Genomic DNA, 12,374 nt, shown 5'->3' with positions numbered 1-12,374 from the left:
GTTGGTAATACACTAAGACCTCACGGTTTGAAATCATGCATGGCATCTAAGGTTCCCCTGCTCAGACCAGCACATGTCAAGGCCCGTCTTAAGTTTGCCAATGACCATTTGGATGATACAGAGGAGTCTTGGGAGAAAGTTTTGCGGTCAGATGACACCAGAATTGAACTTTTTGGTCATAGTTCCACTAACCGTGTTTGGAGGAAGACGAATGATGAGTTCCATCCCAAGAACACCATCTCTACGTGTGAAGCCTGGGGGTGGTAGCATCATGCTTTGAGTGTTTTTTTCTGCACATGGAACAGGACGACTACACTGTATTAAGGAGAGGATGACCGTGGCCATGTTTCTCATCGACAGCCCAGAAACCTGTCAGATCTAGTGAAGATCTGCGTGGAGGAGTGGGCCAAAATCCCTCCTGCAGTGTGTGGAAACCTGGTGAACAACTACAGAAAATGTTTGACATCTGTAATTGCAAACAAAGGCGACTGTACCAAATATTAACATTCGTTTTCTCAGGTGATCAAATAGCTCGTAAAAAATCATACATTGCCATTTCTAGATTTTTCTTTTTAGATGATCTCTCTCACAGTGGACATGCACCTACGATGGAAATTTCAGACCCCTCCATGATTTCTAAGTGGGAGAACTTGCAATATAGCAGGGTGTTCAAATACTTATTTTCTTCACTGTATTTCAGAGTCAATTGACCTGTTGAAATGCAAATGACTGATTCCGTCTCCCTTTACCTCACGTGATCTTCTTTTCATCTGACATCACTCATTCAAACTGGAGTGGTTGAGAAGAAGGTGAAAATAATCATTTTCTCAATTGCTCTTCCTTGTCCCAATGACACGTTTGTGACTGTACTCGATCCGTCACCATGATAAAATCCACAAAGACAGTTTCGCCACGTTAATGTCACAATTTAGCTAACCAACAGTTGGTTGCAACCGAAATTAACTTTCATGTTATTTTTGTGTTTAATTGAGAAGACCATAAAGTGAGTCACAATACAAAGACTTTTTTTTTTAATAGCGTTGTTCCAAACACAAGTACACATCCTCCACTGAGCGCAAAGATGCTAATGTGGCGATACATGCTGTGAGTGGGGACTCAACATGACTTGCTTAAGTTCTGCTACAGTAACGTGGGACTCGCTCGAAACTTTGGATTAACTTGAGACTTAAGACTTGCACGTAAGTGACTGACTCCCACCTCTGCAGTACATCATGTTTTCCTTGTCGTGTGTAGCCTCACACATTTCAAAAATCGATTAAGCTGTTTAAAAAAAAAAAGAAATCGGTCTGCGTGTACCCCCCGCATGAGTAAAGTAAAGAATGAGGTGATGGGAGCAACTCGATGCAAAGCGTGCAAAACGCGTAACGCGCCACCCCATGGCCTTGGCTACACCCGCGCGCACGTTGGCGAAACAACGCACAAAACAACGAGTCGAACATAAAAATCGATACGGCGCAACCTTCTCCATCACTTGGTTTGACAGGTTAAAGCGCTTGACCCAAGACATCTGCTTTACTGTAAAGTCTCAGTGTATGCTTGTGTGTGCGCGTGGCCCGAGGGCTTCGAACCTCAACGTTAAACTTGAAAATGTGTGTGAGTGTGTATCTATGTGTGAGAGACGAATATTCATATACAATGTGTGCACATGGAATATAAAGCATCTTTCTTCTCTTCTGGAAAATAATCACAATGCAACCTGCAAGGTGATGTCACACAAATAAAAAGTTAGTAGATAAAACTAAAATAGGGCAAAACTACTTGGCCTAAGGCAATGATAGCCAAAACTCATGCTAACTTGGGTTATGAAATGAGTACTTCATGTTTATACTTTCTAGAATATATAGAGTAGTGCCTCTCTTTGTCGCCCTCAATCATGAGGTACTAGTTTATCCATCCATCCATTCTGTTAGCCGCTTATCCTCAAAAGGGTCACGGGGAGTGCTGTCATCGGGCATGAGGCAGGGTACACCCTGAACTGGTTGCCAGCCAATCGCAGGGCAAATAGAGAGAGGAGGGATTTGTTTTCGAGAGGAAGCAGGAAGTGACGTACAGGGCAGTAACGCACTTAAGCAGTCTCGTCAGTTTATACTAGTTTTACCTGCTGGAAGGTAGCTCGTTGTTCCTTCGTGTTAGCCAATATGCCGGCTCATTATATTGCTGGATATTGCTCGAACACCCGGGAGGACGGATTCGCTCTTCATACTTTTCCAAAAGACCCGGTTCATCAAATGGATTGCACAGGTGCAAAGGACAAAAACTTTGTGGGTTCCAAATGACAGGAAGGTGTGTATACAGCTACTAAAAAAAGACAAAAAACAATAGTTGGTGTTGTAATCCGTAAGTGAGGTTTGCTAATTGTGTCTGTGCGCTTCCGTGCAGCAGCCGCTGAAGGACGCCCTTCCGCAGGTCTTGTGGATCGCCACTGGCCTTGTCAAGGAGGCCGAGCCAGTTTTGCGGATTGCCACCGGCCTTGTTGACAAGGTCTAGCCGGCCTTGTGGATCGCCGGCGGCCTTGTTGACAAGGCTGAGTTGCCCTTGTGAGTTGCCATCGGTCTTGTCAACACGGCTTTGGCCGAGGTGGCGGTGTTGTTTTGGCGGAGATGGATCGGACGGGGAGGCGGTTCGGCTGTGGCGTCCTTGTCGCTCCCGGGCGGCGTTGTTTTTAATCAGCCGTGGAGGTGGATCGGACGGGGAGGCGGTTTAGCCGCGCTGTCGTCATCGCTCACGGCCGCGGGCGCCTTTGTTCATCGCCGCCGTGTAGGTGGATTGGGCGGGGAGGTGGTTTGGCCATGCTCCGCATATCATCTAAATATGGCTCGAAACGATCGGGTAATATTTCCCCTGTCACTTCACTCGGTTGTGAGACGTTCTCTTCTTCGAAAAGAGCTTCCGTGTCTGAAGGGGCGTGTCCCACAGTAGCGGCCACAATGTGTTTTCAATGGCGAATGTCCCAGCATGACGTCACGGACAGAGGATGCAGCCAATATGGCGACCACTTGAATGTCGAATGAGACTTCCGCAACTTTACGCATGGATGACGCGCTCTCCGCTCATATTTATTTTTTTCGTATAGACATTGAAGTGAACAATGTTATATGTATTTTTCATTACAATATCTATTTTAGAATGTTTATTGGCATGACACTAGGGCTTTAAGTGAGACGCTCATGCTAACGCGTGCTTTTCCTGTTTCTGTGCGAAAGTTCTTGGCGGTGCAGTATGTCCTGCCCCAGTCTCCACTTTGCTGCATCGATCCATTTTCTCCGCTCGGAACAACAGATTCATGCTAACATTAGCTTCGCCTGTTGCTAATTGCGAGGATTATTCCACTCCTCAGTCTCCACTTTGCAGCCACCAACCTCCTCTTAGACCACACTTTGTTCAAAACAATACTGTTGTAGACAGAAATGTAGTGAAATGCCCATCCCTCCGTGACATAACGCTCAGGGACTGCCATGTTCAAAGAATTCCAACAATCTTCTGGAATCACAGCGTGCAAAGAAGGGTGCAAGCCCGAACCCGCGATGTCTTATCAGTCCGACAGCCGAGCGTCGAGATGTGTGATTCATCTCAGGCTGACAGAAGCACATCCTGGGCTCGGGATTACGCTGGCAAAATCTTTTTGTCAAGTGAGAAGAGCTCAAGTGAACTCACTCTCTGCCACCCGTTGCTTCTGCCCGCCGCGGAGGAGCTGCAGGCTCCAGACGCGGCCCCCTTAAAAAACGTCACTTGCGCTCCTGGACGGAAAATCGATACACCCTCTGCCGTGTGCTGTGAAAAGCACGGAGTGGCTATTCGAACATTTTGGTTTGAAGAACATTTCAAAACCCAACTAGGGAATTTCACTGATTGCCATCAAACTTAAACGTTGAGACCTTCAGGCGTGGCCGGAGCGTCACGGCAAACTGAAGATTCCTCATGAAGCGCCAAACTCTTTTCACTCAACTTGTCAAGCTCCGATTGCCCCCCCCCCCCCCCAAAAAAAAAAAAAAACAAACAAAACTGCACTTAACCCTCTCATATGGGAATGATCGGCTCGCTTCCATTATTCAAACAGATGGATGATGTTAAATTGCACAGCATATATTTTCTGCACACTTGGCGAAATTCAGCGCCTTGAATGACCATAAAACTGCGATACAATATTTTCTTGTTGCACGTCTGGATAAGAATCAGGAGATCCGTGTCAGAATGTCCGTGCACTGGGCACATTTAGATTTAATTTAGTCTTCAATTAATCTAACGAGAACGTGGGAGGAATTTGGGGTACCTGGGAGAAAACCCACAGGGAGGATGGATGTTTGGATATTATCCAAACCCCACACAGGAAGAGAGAGATGGGATTCAACCACAGGACTGAGAGGCACACGTGCTAACCGCTAGCTGTCTACGTCAAGACTTCTGCGAGAAATGATGAAGGCATAACGCATAGCCATGTCCCTTTTCCATCTTACGCTTGCAGTGGATATTTGTCTTCCCGTGTTGTTGTCCCCCCCCCCCCCCCACCTCCGACTTGACCTCGGGGGCCACCAGTCGCTTCTCTGCTGGCTGAAGCACTGACAAAAGCGCTGACCTACATTATGGTTACAACAAAATTCACAGGTTTGTTCCATTAAAGACAGTTATTTTAGCCCCAAAAGTCTGTTGTATCGTCATATTGGAGTGATTCTTTGCTGCTTGTTATGTTTTTCGTCCAATCAGATTTCAGCTCCTATGCGCCGTCACGTCAATCTGATACGAGCTTCGGAATCAGTCTTGCTGGCCAATGGAATCAAAACTTGATCAGCGATCGGACCGCTTCTCGGAGTCCGATTTCAAATTCACCCCGCGGGCCCAGAATACCGTCAGAATGTTCTCTTTCTCTGATTGGCTGGGCAGAAAGACATATGTAGCGACCCGCGGGCATGCATTTAATAAGCAACATCTCTGGTCGGCACAGAGTACGGCGGTTCGTTCATTTACGATTGCCACAAAATTTGACTCAGCCCTTGATTGAACCTGTCAAACATACAAACACGGAATAAAAACACTCGCAAGGAGGATGGAGGACAAGCCCAAATCAAAATAACGTCTGTTCTTGACTGCTTGCTAGGCCACGCCCCTTAAAGGCACACATCAAAACAAACAAGACTAGTTTGTTAATATACAGTAGATAATAATAGATGTAAATTATGCAAATAATTATATAGTTTGTTAATATATAAAATAAAGATGAAAAAAATAATTTATCTCAGAAATGTGTATCAAACTACTGTAATTTCCGGTCTATAAGCCGCGACTTTTTTCAACACGCTTTCAACCCCGCAGCCTATGGAGCCACGCGGCTAGTTTGTGCATTTTTTTAAAACGGCCGCAAGGGGGCACTCGAGCGGAAAAGATAAGAGTGAGACCGGTGGAATATATGTGCCGAGGAAGTGACTTTTACCAGTATGTTGTGTTTTTTTTTTTTTTAACCGCTGCGCCAGCCTGTTGCTGCTGTGTGGCTGCCGTGTCTCAGTGATTTTTACCAGAATTTTTTTCTTTTTAAACTGGCCCTGTTAGCGCCGCGCTAGCGCTGCAGAGAAAACAGGATGGAAAAACCATTAGCTTCGTGCTAGCGTGTTGCTGCTGTGTTACTGCCGTGTCTCAGTGATTTATTGTCGTCGCGATTATTTTTTTTAATTTTTTTAACGAGCCCTGTTAGTGCTACTGTGTTGTTGCTATGTTAAGCTAAGCTAATGTATTAAAACTTTGAAAAGTCTTTCCGTGTACTGTCTTTCTTTGTAAATATCTTGTGTTTCAATGTGGGACTTGCGGCTTTTACACAGGTGCGGCTCATGTATGTACCAAATGGTATTTCCTTTCCAAATGTACTGGGTGAGGCTTACAATCGGGTGCGCTCTGTAAGCCGGCAATTACGGTAGTAGCCCTTTTAATGAATCAGTACCCAAGAAGTAACTTTGAATTTCTAAAAGCTGTTTTCCAAAAAAAGTGCCAGGTTTCTTTATTAAAAACATAACAAAGACATTGTGGTGTTCTTTGGGGTTCTGGAATTCCTTTCAATGGGGAAAAAAAAATATTTGATAGACTGGAAAATAAATCAAGGTATCACTATTTTATTTGCATTCAAAATGTTGATGTCAAGTGAATAGATCAATGTTGTTTGTGTTTTGTAGTTTTATGCTATTATTTTGCTTTCTGTATGATATCGCCGACGATTGCTACCGTTCGTGACCATGTCGGTATTAGGAGGGGGATTAAGACCGAACCAAAGGCCCGAGTTCCAAACGCAGTCCGTGCCACTGTTTGCTCTGGATCCAAGCACCAGTTTAGATTGACAGTAGTCAACAACATGTCCTAAACCGCGATTAAGAGCAATATGTTGCAAAGTAAACTCCGGCAAACTATTTCAAATAACCATTCCATATCCCCTCCTGTTCCCGGGGTCAACACGCGCGCTAAAAGTGTGTCTTTCCCTTTAAGAAGCCCCCACCGCCCGAATGGCGGAGGGAGGAGGCGCAGGTCTGCGGAACAGCGGCTGAGGAGAGGAGAGGAGAGGAGGGGGGGGAGAAAAAAAAAAATCCAGCCGAGGACGGTTTCAAGTTCCCCCGATAGAAACTGTGCCTGATTTGTGGCCAATGTTGGCGATGTAAAAAAAAAAAAAAAAGTGAGCCAGAAAAAGAGGGAGGAGGGAGCGAGGGAGAAAGGGAGGGAGGGGGGGAGGAAGGGGGAGGAAAAACACAGAAGGGGTAGCTATGGAGATGGAGCGTTTTCCTGGCTGCTTTCTTTGACAGGTGTTGAGTGGGGCAAAAGTCTTAAAACAGAATCCAGCATGTACGCCAAAGGTAAAGGAGCGGTGGTCCCTTCCGACAGCCAAGCCCGAGAAAAGTAAGTCCGCGCCTTTGCTTGCTTTTTGTTACAAATCTCGCTCTCTTTCTTTCTTTTTCTTGTTCTTTTTCTTTTCTTTTACCTGCACTCTTGCGCCGATGCGAACTTTCTCCAAGTGCCCGCCGTCACCGTGAATTGTCATCGTTTTCACGCGCGCCTCCTCGAGCTTTCAAGGTGCACGCGTGCAACTTTTGGCTTTTATCAAGCAGACTACCCGTTGTCGGTTGTTTTTATTTTTAATATTATATTCCCCCCCCCACCCCCATCAAAGTAAAGTTGTGTCGCGGCGCTTGTTTTGCGAAGCGCTTCCACCTTGTCTCGTCGGAGAGAGAACCGCTCACGTGCGGGCTTGCAACCGCGGAGGAGTCCAAAGTTTTGGTCCCGGGAAACTTTTTCAGAGAGGGGCCGAAGCGGTCTTGCAGCGGGATGATGCGTTTTTATTATTTTTATTATTTATTTGCAGGGCACCAGGGCGGACTTTTTTTTTTTTTTTTTTTTTTTTTTTTGGGAATGGTGAAAATTGCACTTCGCCGTGGTTCTGTTGGCTTATCGGGCGCGGAAATCACGGAGGTGCGCTTCCCAAAAAAAAAAAAAAAAAAAAAAAGGTTCCCGCAACTGTCTTGTTCTTTTTAAAGCGTTCATTGGGTGCACTCTTGGGAGAAACTTGAGAAAAATGCACGTGCGGCTCTTTTGACCTGATTTGTGCGACTTTTCATTTTTTTTTTTTTTCATGCACCAGAACCAGTAAGATCAGTGGGATTCATTCATTTTAAAGCAAAGGCGTGCAAGATAAAGACCGCGGACCCTATCCAGTTCGTCAGAACCTTTGATCTGGTCTGACGTGCAACTCAGAGCAAACGCTGGAATCACATTTTGATACAAACGCACATTAGATTCAGTGTGCCGCTAAAGTCAAACTCAAGCATCTTTTCAACACAGTTGCCAATATGAATAATCACAAATCATCTCTTTAATATGCTTTCCAACATGTGCGATGCAAAAGGTTCATGTACTTTCCAAGATTCACGTGAATTTCATCCAGGAACTCCACATTGCAGATCCAGACTTCAGGAACAGCCTTTATAATAAGAAATATTGGCTCAACAATTAATACAGTTCTACCTTTGAGTGTCATTCATTGTTTGACCATGCTCGTAACCCTGAACACATTGCCCAAGCCGCTCATCCTCACAAGGGTTGCGGAAGTGCCGATGCCTATCCCAGCCTTTGTAAATTGACGGAAATGTCACAAACCTACAGTGAATAAATCAAAATCATTCATCATGATTGGTCAGCACATCTGCCTCACAGTTCTGAGGACCTGGGTTCAAATCCGGCCTCGCTTGTGTGGTGCTTGGATGTTCTCCCTGCGCTTCTGTGGGGTTTCCCCAGGTGCTCCGGTTTCCTCCCACATCCCAAAGACGTGCATGGTCGCTTAATTTGAAACTTTTAATTGTTCGTGGGCGTTTGTTTCTATGCACCCTCCGATTGGGTGGTAACCAGTTCAAGCCTCTCTCGCCCATAGCCAGCTGGGATAGGTTCCCGGTCGCTTGTGACCCTAGTGAGGATAAGCAGTACAGAAAATAAGTAATTAGAGGTCAAGCACAATGTAAAGCGTTAAACAGTTTGCATTAATTCTGTCATGCTTTAACACTTTGTGGGGCTCCTTCTGGTGTGCCACCAGGGGCAGTATAATCCGTTTATGCACGAAGAAGCAGATGGTACAGGATATTCCTTGTGGGTATTGTTATACTGTCTGGCTACATGTGCTGCTGCACCATCTGTGTTCCAACATCTGTCACTTTCAGGGTTTTAACGCAGCAGCATCATATTGTATGTTAGCATTTAGCTAGCAGGCTTTGCTTAAACAAAGTTTTGGGCGTTATTGATATACACTGTGTCATTTTTTCCATTTTTTAATTTGAGAATAAATGTCAGCTTAACACACGCAGCATGCTCAGTCACTGCAGTTATTGTTTTTCATTTGTTTTATATTTTCGTTCCAAATGTGATTTTCCATGTAAATCTTTTGCTGTAGTTGTAGTAGGTTATTAACTTTGCACTTGCATATGAATTTTAAGTTTGCATCACTGCTTTTGGAACGGAACCGTCGCGGAAAGCTTTCGGGGTTGGAAACGCCGCGTAAATAATTAGATGTCGCAGAGGGGTGAGAATGCTGAGCAATATCGTAAACCCGGGACGGCCTTAGTTTAAAAAAAAGCCCATTTTGGTTCGCTATAACTTGTTGTTCAGCCAAACTAGGTGTTATTTTCCTCTCTGGGACCCAAACTTACAAAAATACATCATGTAGCATTAAAAATTCTATGCTGGAGACAAATTGTAAAATGAAGAGAAATGAATGTATTACAAAGATTGGGGAAAAACTTACATAATTGCTGTCTTTTGTGCTCAGGCGGAATCCATGTCGAATGTGAAACTATGGCGGCATTTGGGGCTGAGGGACTATTTTGACGTAAGGGGCTCGTTTAGCTCGGCCATAACATTGTCTAATAGAAAAAAAAAGAACTTTCCAGCCATCTTGAGGGAAATACAAACTGTTTGGCTGTGGTGTACTTGCTTCGGGGTATTAAAATACGGCAATAAAAATTGTCAAAGGGCTCAAAATGGGAACGTGGATATTCATACGCTTGGAGAGAGGTCGTAAGCCAACATCAACGTTTCCTTTCGTACGTTACCTGGTCGGGTCCGACGTTGCGCCACCCCGCCGCGAATTGGGGTGTGCGCATTTTGTACACGCATTTCCCAGGTGGGCTCACCGACAGCAGGCAAGAGGTGACCCTCGAACCCGCGTATGATGCCTTAATATTGCACATGACGTGAGCAGACGCTGAGGGTACGGTTACACCTGTTCGCCGTTTCAACGCCCGCCCTCCCCTTCCTCCCCCCTCCCTGCAATGAAAGCAACAGATTGATTGTAGGCTGATTAAATAATACACGCATGCACTTCTCATCATGAATGATCTTGACCGCGTGTCGCGGTCAAATCGCTGCCGCGTTTAAAATGATCGGGTAAGATGAGAATTAATAATTCAGCACGTGAGGACTACATTCTTGTGACCTTAATGGGTTAAATAAAAACCCTCGGATTTGTCTATAGGGCGTCATGTGTCGCTTTATGTTCTCATCAGCCAAATATGGAGGGCGGCACAATGTCGTGTTATCGTGCGGCTGCTTAAAGGCCGAGGATTTGCTAGTGCTGCAGAAAAAAAAAAATTCAAAATCTAAATCTTAAAATCTTTTACAGCATTTGGCGCACTCTAGATGTAAGAATGTCTGTTGTAGTACCAAGACTGACCTGCGAGAGACACTAGGGTGCCGTAGGGTACAGATAAGAAAGAGTAGATGTAGAAGAAGAACCAGGAGAAGCTACACATGGTTGTAAAGTTTTCTCGAAAATTATGAGCTGCCTCGGACCTGCCGACTACTTTCTAGATAGCCGGTTCGCTAGCGAGCCGGGCTGGTTGGCTCCCGTTCGGTGTCGGATTGACTTTCTCCCCGCGGTTCGGTTGCGGCACTGCCGTCACTACAGTTGGCGGACCTCGGGCTAGTTTCATGGATGCCTCGGTGGAGGGCTACAGCCACAACTCCATATGTGCACAGAAACCATGTGCGGTGAGTCCAAACGGCACCGGTCATTAATAAATGCTAATAGTCGTCGTGTGTATGTGTTGTCACGCAGGCCCAATTGAGGCCTCTTGCCCCCCCCCCCCCCACCTGTCTTGTCGCCCAAATCTGCCCTACAGGGCCGATGCGTTCCCTTGTAAGAGCGCCTCGGCGGGTCGCAGAATTAGCTCGCATTAACATATTCATATGGCCCTTTGCATATTCACATTTTTATAAAGGGGGCGCCAGAGGGGAGACATTTGAACAAGACCGATGTCATCCGTTCCCTCGGATGTAAACGAAGGGAAACCTTATGCTCAAAGTCCCAATTGCCCAATTTGGATTTAATATACGCAATATATATGATATTTCAATGCTTTATGTAAAAAATGTATTCCTTATACTGTACATCTCAGCTCCCCTCAGATTGTTTTACCTGCTCGCAGAGGATAAAGAAAATGAGAGTAATGTTTGGTTGAATCTCTACATGTGTTGCTGCACCATTTGTATTCAAATATCAGTTGTTTTAGGGTTCAATAATCCTTGTTGTTTTCGCTTACACAGAAATTCTTTTATGATTAGTTTCTACTACAGAAATGCAAAAGAATATGTTTAGTGACACCCCCCCCCCCCTCCCAAAAGACAATCAGCATTGAGTCATTTTTTTGTTTCTTTAAATACAAAATCGCTACATACAGAAAGTTTACTTATGGACAGCCCTCTAATGTAACAGATGTAGACCATATTTCCGGATTATTCTTTTGCTGCATATTTTTGTTACCGCAGGTGCCGTTAAATGTGTTTGTATTGTCTGGGCTCACTGGCGTGTACTTGTACTGCGTTTGCGTCACCATTCGGTTTATTTTGATGTCGGGAAACCTGCGTTATACATCCTGTCTGTGCGTTTATTGCGCACTCACAGCGGGTGATATTAGATACATATCAGATTTTTATCCACATTTCCAAGAGGCCTGATTCTGATCTGAAGATAACCGGTTCTGTTTCAATTTTTTTTCTGCTACGCCGAGCAAAACATAAGAATCATTACACTTCCCCATCATCTGACTTTGTGTGAGAAGCGGGCTGGACCCCGGACCGGTCGCCAGTCAATCGCAGGGCAAATACAGTACAGCGTCGGTTCTCGAACGTCCCTGTTCTTGAACAAATCGGTTTTCGAACGGAAAATTTGAGATTTTTTTCTTTTTTTTTTTTTTTGCTTCTGTTTTCTAATAAAAATCGGTACTCGAACGCCCCCAACAAAACCCGGAAATAACAGAACACGCGCGCCCAGACTAGCTGACCCACGACGCGCTTTGTCCTGAATTTCCACACCGCCGAAAAAACTTGAAAATAACAGAACGCGCGCGGCCCGACCGGCTGACCCACCCACGACGCGCTTTGTTGCGTTGTTTCCTTTCGGCTTGTCCCGTTAGGGGTCGCCACAGCGGGTCATCTCAAATGATCGCATATTTGTTTGGCACACTTTTACACCGGATGCCCCTCAGGATTTTAGCCGGGGAGAGAAACTTACAGCACCAGCTGGTCTCCCATCCAAGTACTTAGCTTCCGAGATCTGAGAAGATTGGGCGTTCTCAGGGTAGGATGGCCGTAAGCTATTGTGAATTCGAACCAACCCCTGGAAATAACATAACTCACGTGGCGGTTGATTCGGTTTTTCAACAAATTGGTTTTCGAACCGCCTTCCAGACTGGGTTGCGGTCGACAACCGAGGCTCTACTGCATAGACAAAGAGAGACCCGGGCGCACTCATGTTCCCACCTGTTGATGGGTCGCAGTCGTCCTAATCTGCACGTTTTTGGAATGTGGGAGTAGCCTACCCAGAGATTCAAACCTTCAACCTT

The 12,374-nt window shown here is 45.4% G+C and overlaps 1 protein-coding gene across 3 annotated transcripts in view; it reads left to right on the top strand.

Annotated features, from left to right (window-relative positions):
- The first annotated feature begins 6,751 nt into the window (after window positions 1–6,751).
- The window catches only part of ssbp4 (single stranded DNA binding protein 4), a 129,975-nt gene continuing 124,352 nt past the window's right edge, over window positions 6,752–12,374 (top strand). For 2 of the 3 annotated variants that reach the window (XM_061824153.1, XM_061824155.1), the window contains exon 1: window positions 6,752–6,888. In XM_061824153.1, coding sequence (XP_061680137.1) covers window positions 6,833–6,888 — 56 coding nt within the window. In that variant the 5' untranslated portion in view covers window positions 6,752–6,832. Of the gene's footprint in view, window positions 6,889–10,226; window positions 10,522–12,374 lie in introns of those variants that run through there. The other variant, XM_061824154.1, reaches the window with a different exon arrangement.

The sequence above is a fragment of the Syngnathoides biaculeatus genome, chromosome 7 (genome assembly GCF_019802595.1).
Source record: "Syngnathoides biaculeatus isolate LvHL_M chromosome 7, ASM1980259v1, whole genome shotgun sequence".
Lineage (NCBI taxonomy): Eukaryota > Metazoa > Chordata > Actinopteri > Syngnathiformes > Syngnathidae > Syngnathoides > Syngnathoides biaculeatus.
The sequence above is the reverse complement of the archived record's forward strand: the minus strand, read 5'-3'. Positions and strand labels throughout refer to the sequence as shown.